At 42.7% G+C, this 13,778-nt stretch overlaps 1 protein-coding gene and 1 long non-coding RNA gene across 6 annotated transcripts in view; one reads left to right on the forward strand and one right to left on the reverse strand.

Annotated features, from left to right (window-relative positions):
* The first annotated feature begins 264 nt into the window (after positions 1-264).
* Positions 265-6,451, forward strand: LOC111963929 (uncharacterized). The gene is made up of 2 exons (XR_002877310.2): positions 265-6,317; positions 6,359-6,451. It is a non-coding gene; the product is annotated as an uncharacterized lncRNA (long non-coding RNA).
* Positions 6,452-9,240: 2,789 nt separating this feature from the next.
* Positions 9,241-13,778, reverse strand: part of LOC111963930 (uncharacterized) — a 36,014-nt gene continuing 31,476 nt past the window's right edge. For 4 of the 5 annotated variants that reach the window (XM_023987524.2, XM_023987526.2, XM_023987522.2 and 1 more), the window contains exons 6-9: positions 13,568-13,778; positions 12,946-13,079; positions 12,662-12,733; positions 9,241-11,635 (exon numbers count right to left, since the gene is read on the reverse strand). In XM_023987524.2, the coding sequence (XP_023843292.1) occupies positions 11,365-11,635; positions 12,662-12,733; positions 12,946-13,079; positions 13,568-13,778 (688 nt within the window). In that variant the 3' untranslated portion in view covers positions 9,241-11,364. The remainder of the gene's footprint in view (positions 11,636-12,661; positions 12,734-12,945; positions 13,080-13,567) is intronic. The other variant, XM_023987525.2, reaches the window with a different exon arrangement.

The raw sequence follows: 13,778 nt of genomic DNA on the forward strand, positions 1-13,778 counted from the left end.
CCTCGGGGTCATGATTGGGGCTGTACCAAATGTTTGATGTATTAGAATAATTGATTATGCTTACGTTGTATTAATAGAAGGGGAGGGGTCCCTCCTGTACATTATAGGTCCTAGACTACAGATTAACAATATATATACATTATGAGGTTTAATATTGTTCCACAGTACTTTTTTAGGCTCTCTGCCTCTTATGAAAAACTGTCTGAGAAAATTGTGACTGTGAAGACAGAACTCTGCAGGGAGTGTAAGAGATAGGAAACTAGTCAGACATTCCACTATAAATCAACTTGGACATTTACTGCTAAGCTTTTAGATAACACTAAAACCTTGGTTTTTATATACTGTGTAGGGTTTTGGTCTCATGTGTAAAAGGTAATGACGTAGGCAGTGACATCACTAAGGCTGGACTTCGGGTTTAATAAAAGCAACTTGGGACCTTTCTACTTTGCAGAARTTACTCAGAAACACGCGTTATGTTCCTGTTGTCAACTTCTGTCTGCAATTGCATTAATAAAGGTTTTTGAATTATTTAATTAAAGAWATTGTCATAATGCTAATTTCACCAATGAGCCAATGACTGACAAGGAACAAGGAACGAACCCCAACATTTGGTGAGCTAGCCAGGAGTGAGTGTCAACCCCCGGTTGGAGGAGATTCCACACCATGTGCCAGAGCTCCAAATTTAAAAAGGTAAGCAGACACCCGTTTAATCTAAGTCTGTATTTAATTGGCATTCACTGGTGTGGCACCTCACTCAATTTAAATTCTAGACATACACTTTGAATATGACATAGTCGGATCTTAATTTGGTAAATTTACGTAACGGGCTATTGGTGAAATGCATGATGTCAATATAGGATGAATGAAATGAAAGCTTGATGATTTTAATTTTAAATTTTTTTCTAGTTATTTTATTTTGCAGAGGTGGTTTGACGAGGCTACCTGAGGCATGCCCTATCTACGGAGYGGTGGCCGGTTATGAGTTAAATACTAATTCGTTTTGCAGAGGTGATTCAGCGTTAATCACCTCATTTTATTTGTTGGATACTAGTTATTTTTTTATTTTGTAGAGMTACCCAGTGAATGAGTTGAGTTTGTTATGAATAGTGGTAATTTTGTGTGAAATTTACCAAGTGAATGAGTTGAGTTGTTTATGAATAGTGCGTTATATGTTTCATTGTTTGTTTGTCTGTGGATTAGYYCGGGGTTTATTGGGTAATGGCCCGATGGTGGATAAAAAAATTAGGATTAGGACAGAAGTTATTTGWTTAAAAGGTTGAACGTATTTGTTAGTGACACTTTCCTACCATAGTATTGGAAATGTACAACCCTTAGTATACCAGTAAAAGAAATACGAAGAAATTCTGTGGAAATTTTCATTAAAAGTMATTATGTGATTTTATCACCAGCAGGGGGCACTGGTGTATAACATATTACTGTTACTCTACACTTAAGATATCACATTAGGAATTGAAGTCTGGCATTCGGGTTTCTCTGTGAGGCCCGTGTGTGAAATATATTTGAGTTTAGGAGAACCATTTATATATAGCCTGGATTAATTGAGAATATAATTAGGATTACAGTATCAACCACTCTTATTTAACACACACTGAAAGGAGATAGAGAGGAATTTATATAGGCATATTCATACATATTACACCCYCTTTAGAATAGCCCTATAGTAATTGGAAAACACATTACACGCAGACTATCTAAATAAAAAGCCGGAGAACAATGGCACAGTCAAACCAGAATGAGGAGATAGGAGCAATGAAGCCTGTCACGCCTGTTGAATATATGCAAGAGATGTTTCCTGCTGTGGAATTTACATTCACTTTTGAGAAATGGCATGTCTGGACAGAGATGGCAGGAGAAAATAGATATCCAATGGCTGGATCATTCAACAAGACTAGGTTGGATTTAGTCWAGGAGATAATTCAGACAAGAAAAATMGACAAAAAGAAGGGGATGAAGAGTGCCCTTGTATCAGAAACTGTGATGGGAATGATGGTGCTGGAAGAAAACGGAGGCACAGTTCCTGGAGGGAGTTTCCCCTCACCACCCCAACTCACTCTACAAAAAGGAACAGACTGGAAGACCCTAGACATCTGCTCAAGTTGTTTCTACAGGCTCACCACAACCATGGACTGGAAGAGGATATGGGCCCACCAGAGCCCCTCGTGACTGGACAAACACTCAATGCTGGACCTGTGGGAAGTTGGGGCATGCAAACCTGAACAAGTTGTTGGAGCTTCCCTGAGCAAATAACAGGGGCATCTGGACAGCCCAGGAATGTGTACTGGACAAAGACTTGTTTGATGAACCTCTGCTTGACTCTGACATGGTGCTGTTCGTTGATGGTTCTGCTTATATAGATCAAAGCACAGGGAWGAAACATGTAGGATTTGKTGTAGTAGATGTGGGAGGTGATATTGAGGTTATACGGCCCCTACCAGACCATTTATCAGCGCAACAGACAGATTTATTACAGTTTGTGAATTGGGGGAAGGGAAGGCTACTCAGACTCAGCATATGCTATTGGGATTTGTTTGTCATGGTGTGGGATTTGGAGAGCAAGAGAGTTTACTAATACCAGGCACACGCCTATTAGTAAACTCTCTTGCTCTCCAAATCTATTAAAAACAGACCTTATGTTTTTTTTTTACCCCCAATTTCGTGGTATCCAATTGTTTAGTAGTTAGTGTCTTGTCTCATCGCTACAACTCCCGCACAGACTCGGGAGAGGCGAAGGTCAAGAGCCATGTGTCCTCCGAAACACAACCAAGCCGCACTGCTTCTTAACACAGCTTACATCCAACCCGGAAGCCAGCCGCACCAATGTGTCAGAGGAAACACCGTACACCTAGCGACCTGGTCAGCGTGCACTGTGCCCAGCCCACCACAGGAGTCGCTAGTGTGAGATGAAACTACTGATATCCCTGCCGGCCAAATCCTCCCTAACCCGGATGACGCTAGGCCAATGGGGCGCCGCCCCATGGTCGTGACCGGCTGCGACAGAGCCTGGGCTCGAACCCAGAGTCTCTGGTGCCTTAGACCACTGCGCCACCCGGGAGGCCCACAACAGACCTTATGTTGAACAGTTGATTGAAGCTATGTGAAAACCTAACACATTGGCTAGTGTTAAGGTTGAGGCATACACGGTTTGGTATGATAATACTAGAATTGGTAACAGCATAGCTGATGAGGCGGCCAAATTGGCTGTTTCCCGTTGTCACACACATGCATTTTATTTTTAGTCGTTTGTGTCATCTGAAACTACTGATCTTGAGAAACAGCAGCAGGCTGATATTCTCAATCACCAAGTGTGGAGGGAGAGAGGGTGTGCTCTCTGTCCTAGGTCTGGCTTGTTGCTATATCTTTTGTATGGCATGCCCTGTTTACCATCAACCATGATCTTTAATAATTGCCGATTGGCTCATGAAGTGAGCCATTCGTCAAAGGGGGATATGAGAGGAGAATGGAGGAGAATGTTTGAAAATTTGACCCAAAATTTGAATCGGCACGTAAAACAGTTCAATTATCGTTGCGCGACATGTTTGTTATATAACATAGACAAGGGAACTCAACTGCAACCAGGGAAGTTCCCCCCTCCAAAAGGATCTTTTGTCCACCTAGCTATGGATTTCATAGACATGGTAGAGCGAAAAGAAAGAAAAATATACTGCCTGGTGATAATTGACAGGTTTACCAGGTGGGTGGAACCATCCGTGATGCGCGAACAGTTGCAAAATTGCTAGTTAAGGAATTTATGCTCAGGTTCGGAGTGCCTGAGGTTTGTCTGCAGACAATGGGACCCATCTCACAGGAGATGTGGTTACCCAAATGGCCAAAATGATGGGTGTTGACCAGAAGTMTGTGTCCATCTATCAACCGTGGAGTAACTAGTAACTTACTGAGGTCCAATCTGGACCCTGAGAGGCTCCCTTGTCAAACTATGCCACTCCACAGGAATGACATGGGTAGAGGGATTACCTCTTGTCCTCATGAAAATGCGCAGCAGCCTTAACAAAGGTATTGGGTGTACACCTTATGAAATGTTAACAAGACGACCAATGAACACCCCAGGGGTGAGACCTATGACTGACCGACAGACAGACATAACTGCGATATAGTGTGACCATCTTGAGTACATGAAGGAACTGACTTCTGTTGTAAGTTCTCCACTCTCACACTAGGAAAGCAGCAGAACCAATCCCAGGTGAAGACCCTGACGAGCTACCCATAAACGTTGGAAAATGGGTGAAACTCGGGGTCCACAAGCGAAAATGGAACCAACCACGATGGATGGGTCTGTTCCAGGTAACCATGGTAACACCAACAGCCCTGCGGCTAGAGGAGAGGTKCGGCTAGCATCATCTCTCCCACTGCAAGCACCTCCCAGAGTGGAAGCCATGGATGAGCGACTGGAGGGAGGGAGAGCAGGGCCCCGAGAACATCTGCAGGAGGAAGCAGGTCCGACCCAAAGGACAGGAGCAGAAGGCCGAGACCAAAGGTCAGAAGAACCAACAGAGGGTTCAGCCACAGAACCTGAAGAYTCATCAGATGTCGGGGAAACCATCATACACACACACTATGGTTGTGAAACAAGAAAATCACAACCATGGAAACACACATCAGGGTATTTATTGCTCTCCAAATCTACCCGTTCCCTTTCTGGACCGGGATGTGGAGAATAATAAATGGGTGGAAACAGTGACATACATAGGATTACAGGGGAGGGGGAACACATCTGGCACATGGGTAATGATTTTCCATAAAGCCACCTCCACAGCCTTTCTGTGGGAAACTCAGATATTAACATCCAGAATCATTCTGTCCAATTGGTACTGACTCCATTTTATGCAAAGGAACAATACCAGGGTTCGACAAAGAAACAGCAATTATACTATTCTAATGTTGGTCACTAGGGGGAAGGAAGTAACATGGGAAGGTGGAGTATCCAATAAGACAATAGGTAATAGTTCAGATGCAGCTAAAGAATTTAAGGAGGGTGGGCACATTGCGACTAAATGGCCAAGGTAGAAGAAGGTTCCTAGCGTACAACCAGGTAACAATTCCCAGCTGATTAAATGCATAGGACCTCCAAAAGTACAATGGGGAGAATATCTGACTGGTAGTGTAAAGCCCCTAAATGATAAAGGAGATGTTGTGTTGACAGGATTAAAACCCACAATAACTCCCCCTGTTTGTATCTGCAACTCAGGGATTGGGGATGTAGGAAACACCACTAATTGCCTCTCTTACACAGGCCTAAAAACGGATACCAGTAGTTTTGATGTACTGGATGGGCAACAATTGATAACTAGTGTAAATATGTCAAACATAGGCAAAGGCAAGGGGACACCTCCGGATCATCTCTGGATCTGTGGGGGTACTGGCTACATGTTCCTCCCCKTGGGATGGAAAGGGTGTTGTTATCTGGGGAAAACTGAACTGACAGCAGCAACATTACTTGCTTCTGAGCTGCTGAACAGTTCACTGCAAATTAGTTTCAAATCGATTGGCAGAGCTAAAAGAGCAGTGGCTCAAAATAATGGAGCTTATGGACATGTGCTGTCTCAGGTWGAGATGGCAGCCCTAGTAATCTTTCCAGGTGCAGGAGTTGTAGTAAAGGGTAAGGGGATTAACAATTTGACATACTCCATGCAGGCCCTTACTAATTTGATAGTACAGGGTTTTACTCAGTTGTCACTAAATGTGCAGAATTTGAAGGCAGTAGTAACCAGAGACGAAATGGCACATATTGGCTAAAGACAGAGGGGCCTACAGGTCCCTTGGAATAAACAATGAGGATTACTGTGTCATGTTGCTTCCTGACTCCTCTGACAACATGACAGCTATTATAAATGACCTGGCTAAATTAGGAGGTACTCTGTGAAAAGCTGACAACACCATCTTTGACCAAATTGGACACTGGTTTAAGGGTGTATTTGGAAACGTGATGGGTAAGGTAATGATGTTCATGTCTGCCATGATTGTTCCACTTCCACTTTTGTGTTTTGTTGTTGCTTTAGATATAATAAAGTGCTTGGCTAGAAAGACTGTTGAACATTTGGGGATTATGTGACACAGGTATGTTGGGGTGATCACAAGAAGGGAGCAAACTTACCTAATGTGTTAGAAGGAAGATATGGGAGATACTAGAGCTTGTCATGAATATATGGGTCAACTGGGAGAAGAGTATAGTGATCGGAGAAACTGTGCTAAAGGGGATTTTAGTGTGTTAGACTTACAGTAACAGGTGACAGGTGTAAACATTTCCAGGATAGAGGAAGGCATGAGACTTACAGTAACAGGTGACAGGTGTAAACATTTCCAGGNAGACTTACAGTAACAGGTGACAGGTGTAAACATTTCCAGGATAGAGGAAGGCATGAGACTTACAGTAACAGGTGACAGGTGTAAACATTTCCAGGATAGAGGAAGGCATGGGAGCACCTTTTGGYTGGATGTGGGTAGCAGTGACAAGGYGTACCTCACTTTACCTCRTGGATGGGCGGGATGTTGTTATTTGGGGAGAACAGAAATGTACATGTTAAGAATTCAGGTCACCGATCTTTTCAATGAGACAGGTAAAACAAACTCTGTGGTACTGCAGCTTGCCAAACGACTCATCCCAGACAATCAGGAAGCCTATGGTCATGTCCTACACCCAGGTGAGATTTTTGGTATGTCAGTCATACCCTCCTGGGGTGTGGCTGTACTAGGAAAGTGGGTAAACAATTTAACCTATTCTTTACAGGCCCATATGAATTTAACAATCTGAGGATTTAGCCAGCTCTCATTAGATGTCCAAAATCTGAACGCAGTAGTCTGGCGCCATGAGTTTGCTTTAGATTATCTTTTGGCGAAGGAAGGAGGACACTGTAACGCACTAGGTATTATTGATCCTGAAAATTGTGTTATGCTCCTCCCTGACTCCTCTGAGAATATGACTGCAATAATTGATAAGATTGCTGATCTTAGTAAAACTCTCAAAATCTGAAAAATCTGGTTTGACAAAATTGGTGACTAGTTTAATGCTACATTTGGAAATGTGATGGGAAAAGTTATGTTGACTCTTTTCATTGTTTATTCCTATACTTGTGGGAGGTTTGGTGATTTTGGTTACTGTTTATATTTGTAAGAAAATGACTGTAACTGCTCATGAACATGCTGGAATGATGGTGTTGGTGGAAGCTGATACAAATCATGCTGAAAATGATACTGGTGCATTTCTGGTTTCTCTTAATCCCATTGTTTATTCAACTCGTGTGGTTCTTCCCAGGACTCAGGAGGAATGGGAGTATAGACAGACTCACCCCACCCCCACCAGCATTCCAGGAACCTCAGGAGTTATTTCTCCCTTTAGCAGGCCATCCCTGGGATCAAATGGATCCGGGGGATTTGCCTAATCTATTTGATTTCAGAGGAAAATATTATGATTGAAGCTGTGAGACTAATTAGTCTCAAAGGGGAACATTTTAGAGGTTCACAATTGGGGCTGTACCAAATGTTTGATGTATTAGAATAATTGATTATGCTTATGTTGTATTAACAGAAGGGGAGGGGTTATAAGACCCCTCCCTCCTTACATTTATAGGGTCCTAGACTACAGATTAACAATATATATACATTGAGGTTTAATATTGTTCCACAGTACTTTTCTAGGCTCTCTGCCTCTTATGAAGAAACTGTCTGAGAAATGTGTGACTTTGAAGACAGAACTCTGCAGGGGAGTGTAAGAGATAGGAGACTAGTCAGACATTCCACTATAAATCAACTTGGACATTTACTGCTAAGCTTTTAGATAACACTAAAAGCCTTGTTTATATAGCTGTGTAGGGTTTTGGTCTCATGTGTAAAAGGTAATGACATAGGCAGTGACATCACTAAGGCTGGACTTCAGGCTTGATAAAAGCAACTTGGGACCTTTTCTATTTTGCAGAACTTACTCAGAAACATGCTGTCTGCAATTACATTAATAAAGGTTTTTGAATGATTTAATTAAAGATATTGTCATAATGCTAATTTCACCAATGATTGACAAGGAACAAACCCCAACAAGGTCAAAGGAATTGTCCGTAGAGCTCCGAGACAGGATTGTGTCAAGGCACAGATCCGGGGACCACCAAGCCTCTTCCTAGAGCTGGCCACCCGGCCAAACTGTGCAATCGGGGGAGAAGGGTCTTGGTCAGGGAGTTTGCCAAAAGGTTAGATTCTCTGGTCTGATGAAACCAAGGTTCAACTCAATGCCAAGCGTCACGTCTGGAGTAAACCTGGCACCATTCTTGCAGTGAAGCATGGTGGTGGCAGCATCATGCTGTGGGGGTGTTTTTCAGCGGCAGGGACTGGGAGGGATCGAGGCAAAGATGAACGGAGCAAAGTACAGAGATCCTTGATAAAAACCCACTCCAGAGCGCTCAGTACTCCAGACTGGGGCGAAGGTTTACCTTCCAACAGGTCAACGACCCTAAGCACACAGCCAAGACAACGCAGGAGTGGCTTTGGGACAAGTCTCTGAATGTCCTTGAGTGGCTGAGCCAGAGCCCGGACTTGAACCCGATCGAACATCTCTGGAGAGATGAAAATAGCTTTGCAGCAACACTCCCCATCCAACCTGACAGAGCTTGAGAGGATCTACAGAGAATGGGAGAAACTCCCCAAATACAGGTGCCAAGCTTGTAGCGTCATACCCAAGAAGACCTGAGGCCATAATTGCTGTCAAAGGTGCTTCAACAAAGTACTGGGTAATGGGTCTGAATACTTATGTAAATGTGATTTTTATTTATTTATAAATTAGCAAAAAATAAAATAAAGTTATTGCTTTGTCATTATGGGGTATGGTGTGTAAATTGATGAGGAAAATAAACTATTTAATACCTTTTAGAACCTAACAATGTGGACAAGGTCAAGGGGTCTGAATACTTTCTGAAGGCACTACATTTTTAGCATTTTCACACTTAATGTCCAAATCTATGATTTGTAACTTCATTGAGTTACACAATCAATTTAACATACTTTAGAATGTTTTGGACATGACGTGTGAAAATGCTAATATAGGTAGCACTGATTTACATTGGATTTGTACCACAACAGCAGCCAGGTAAAGCATGGATTGCTGTCATACCTTGTCCATAGACTGCTTACAATACATGATGAAATGGTCTCACTTCTAGATTCCTCAAACAGAGCAATGGTTTCAGACAAACAAATCAGTTCTAAGCACATTAAAYCAATTAAGAAACGACACATTTCAATACCATTTTATTCATAAAAATATATTACAATAAWTGACAATACTAACCTTCAGTCTGAGATACATTTCCGCAGTAAGCACCCATCACTTTTAACAGAGGATGAAATCACAAATAATCCTCTGCTACAGCTAAATTCAAATAATTTGTTTCTACAATTCAGTCTTTGGCCTAAAGAGCAGAGGTCAGAGGATGGGAGAGAATGTGCAATAGAACACTTCACAGGGTCTGGSTCTTMCTCTTTGGGGGGTCAATAAGTGAAGATTTCTGCCACACAAGAAAAGCTACTGGCAAAAAGGTCCAGGGTAGCAGAGAAGTATACAAACAATGATCGCAATCCACATGAGGGCTCTCTTAGAAAGTAACCATACAAAAGAAAATGAATTGAAAAAATTAAAAACCTTAAGAAAAGTATGAACAGTATTATTTGGGCGTTAAATACTAACCCCATTAGATCACTGTCAGATAATGACACTTTCATTTTGTGCTGAACAATTCAAGAGAGGATTATGTCAATGTGTGTGTGGCTGCGGAGCTGAACGTTTCCACTTCAATCCGCACCAAGACCTGTCTGATATGTAATGATGACTGACCACAGTTCAAAAACTCTAATTATTCACCTGAAATTAGTGTTTCATAACAAATGCTGTCATAACAAAATGCACAAGTGGTAAGCAAACACTACAACAAATAGTTACAGCCTGGTTCCCAGATAAGGATATTGCTAAAGCATAAACATATCTTGACAGTCATTATGCAATGTGAAAATGAGATTGCACTAAGGCCAGACTGTTTGGTATGACAACGCTAGAAGTATAAACAGATCTGGCAACCAGGTTAGGCCTTCCAATCTAAGGCAGTTTATATTATAATTTTGCCAAAAATGTCTAAACACCTGTTTTTTTTCTGTGTCATTATGGGGTAATGTGTGTAGATGTGTGATGAAAAACATTTAATACATTTTAAAATAAGGCTGTAACGTAACAAAATATTGAAAAAGGGAAGGGATCTGAATACTTTCCCAATGCACTGAATATGACTATGGATCACGTGGTTTAAAAAATAAAAACGTATGTTCTGAACTTTAAGATAACATTTATAATATAATTTAGCAATATACTAGGTAGGAGGTATAGCAGCAATAGGAATTAGGAAAATAACTACAGGCACACAACACAGCCCACACTGTACTAGAAGCACGGACCACTCAGTGCACATGACTTGAACTCCTCAAACACCCCCATCAAATGGAAAATGGTTAAGGACAAGAGTTTTTCCTGACCATGTGACCACCTGACTAACAAAGATTCTGGGCCTTAACTATAACCCAGAGTTTTCCCAGTACAGGTCACATGGTCTGAATAAGGTAAGAAGGAAAGTGCTCAGGTATGGTTTGGTGAACTTGTCGTCCATGTGCTTGTGTAGTCTACAGTGTTCATATGCAAAAAGTTTCATGTGTGTGCATGTGTGTGAACGAACGCACACATTTAGGTATCAGTGTTCCAAATTCTCAGTTTCAATTATTAGTTCCTAAGAAGACAGTTATTGTTCAACCACTATTCATTGTCTATCAACAAAATAATTGATTTGCTGGATTGAGTTTAAACTTCCACTAAGGCATTAAAGCTGMAATCCATAGCGCTGAAGGTGCAACGTCCGTTTGCGATATTACAACAACAAAGACTTTACTTCAAACAACGAACACTGCTGCCCCCCCCGGACATCACTGCATGCGCAATAGAACACCACGGTGTGTTCAAATATATTTATTTTTAACGATGCCGAATGCTCATTTCCTCAAAACAAAAACAATAACAAATGCGCCTGGGCTGGCCAGTGGCGCYGTTTGCCTTTGCTCTTTTCTAGCTCTTCAAATGCTAGCAGTTATAAAACAATAATGTGAATGGCTGGGTATTTCAAGTGCGACTAACAAAACTTAAACTGAGAATGAGGAACTGCGTGCAATGCATGTGTAGCATGTCACAAATGAGACTACTTTTGACCCGGTGGGCTCGAGTCAAAAGTAGAGCACTATATGCTGAACAGGGTGCCATTTGGGACACAGCCTGCGCATTTGGATGTGAAGGAGGGGGTATTGAGGGACTGCTCAGTCCTCCAGGCCTTGGCAGGTGAAGAAGTCCTCCAGCTCGCTCAGCCTCTCGATGAGCATAATGTCTAGGTCGGAATCGTCAGGCCTCCCCCTCCGGCTCCGGCCCCTGGGGCCCTTCGCGCGCAGGGGCAGCAGGTTGGCTCTGGCTTTTCGTTTGCGCGGCAGTGTGAAGTCTGGGAACTCCAGCACGCGCTTCCTCTTCTGGTGGCCGATGCAGACCAGCAATCCGTTCTTCTCCTTGGGCTCTTCGAAGATGGTCTCTAGGCTCCTGGTATGGTAAAAAAAATATGATAAACCATATACTAAAGAAAATATGAACCATATGATAAAAGAATATCAAGGATAAKATTTGCATTTTGAGCATAATGAGAGAAAGACAAAGAGAGATTCTTCAGTGCCTTAGAGAAGGGTGAGTGCACTGGCAGAGGACACATAAGGGGCAATASAAAACATTAGGAACACCTGCTATTTCCATGACCGACTGACCAGGTAAAAGCTATGATCCCTTATTGATGTCACTTGTTAAATCCACTTCAAATCAGTGCAGATGGAGAGGAGACAGGTTAAATACGTTTTTTAAAGCCTTGAGACGAGGATGGTGTATGTGTGCCATTCAGAGGGTGAATGGGCAAGACAAAAGATTTAAGTGCCTTTGAACGGGGTATGGTAGTAGGTGCCAGGTGCAACAGTTCGAGTGTGTCAAGAACTGCAATGCTGTTGGGTTTTCATGCTCAACAGTTTCCCATGTGTATCAAGAATGGTCCACCACCAAAAGGACATCTAGCCAACTTGACAACRGTGGGAAGCATTGGAGTCAACATGGGGCCAGCATCCATGAGGAAAGCTTGACACCTTGTAGAGTCCARGCCCTGACAAATTGAGGCTGTTCTGAAGGCAAAAGGGGGTGAAACTCAATATTAGGAAGCTGCGCCTAATGTTTTGTACACTCAGTGTACGTGTTGTAGCCCTAAAATGGCACACCTGATTCAATTAGCCAASTAATCACCAAAGCCCTTGACTAATTGAAAAAGGTGTTCCTAATGTTTCGAACACTACGTGTATGTGGCCACCGTGTACATATAAAGTATGTATAAAGTAAGGCAAGCATCAGGTCTAATATCATGAGCCAAGCTGGCTGCAAGGTGAGATCTCTGGGCAGCGATGAGAGGTATAGACTACAGTAGATATGCCCATTTAAAAACAGCCTACTGACTGACAAAGTGTTTCAATAAACTGTGCGTTGTCATGTTCAACTTAAGGTACAGTTTGAATAATACAGATGATGATGGCTGACCTGTTGGGAGTGGGTGATTTATAATTCTTGTTGGTATAAATCTCCTCCAAGCTGAACTCCTTCTTCTTCAGTCTGATGCAATGTACACACAAATAAAAACATGTCAAACACAGTTGAGACACAGGAGGATAGTTGATCAAACTACTAGTTCGACATAACGGCCCTGTTCAGACGTGTCTTCCAGCTTGACTTAAGTATTTACTATTGGCAATCTGTGTGATCACACGAGCCCCTATAAAATCAATATTCCCATTGTTTTGTTAGTTACTGMTTTTTCCCCTCACCTCTTTGGTTTGGGCAGGCCCATGGGCGTGAGGTTGTTGTCTGGTTTGGGAACAGTCTTCCGAATGCGGATCTGGGATACCCTCTTGGAGCGCTGGCCTGGCTGGGCCCCCACATTCGCCTCATACAGACCTCCCTGCAGAGCCACAGAAAGAAAGAAAAAGTGAACAGGGTCACAGAACCGGAAAATATTTGTATTTTAATATGGCAAAGAAGTCACATGGGAGAGGTACAACTAGCTGGATTGCAAGAGTTTGTACGAAAACAAGGGAAGAGGTACTTCTTTGAAAAAGAATGATGCTCAAAGGGAATAAAAGATACGCATCTCTCTCCGTGGAGAAGATGAGCATCCTCATTAGTCAACACCGAAATGGTGTTCCCATTGTCACACAACATTCATCAGGCCCCTTAGGACCAGGGCGAGACTGCAGACACTGCAACTGAGATTTCGCTAAAATCTGCTGGAATGTTTGTTGAGCATGGCCCCAATAAATTGTAAGGATAATACACAGCATCAGAGCCACACCTATATTGAGTAGAAGCCTTCGTGTAGTACAACCAAACAAAGCCCAGTCTAAGAGTATAGTGTTCGACGTGTACAGTTACTGTATATGGCAGGCTCACCTCTCTGGATGGGCTGCAGCCATGCCCATGCAGACCTGGGTATTTGACGTTGGCAGCAGCGATGGCAAGACTGGGTACAGGCTCAGGTTGGTTATCCAGACGCATGGTCTTGGGGTTGTCCCCGTGGCTGGTTCTGGGTTGGGAAAGGGCCCGCTCTGGGGTGAGTCTGACCCTACATCGCTGTGTGGGTGGAGAGGTGAGAGATGTGCTG

This window comes from Salvelinus sp. IW2-2015, linkage group LG5 (genome assembly GCF_002910315.2).
Source record: "Salvelinus sp. IW2-2015 linkage group LG5, ASM291031v2, whole genome shotgun sequence".
Lineage (NCBI taxonomy): Eukaryota > Metazoa > Chordata > Actinopteri > Salmoniformes > Salmonidae > Salvelinus > Salvelinus sp. IW2-2015.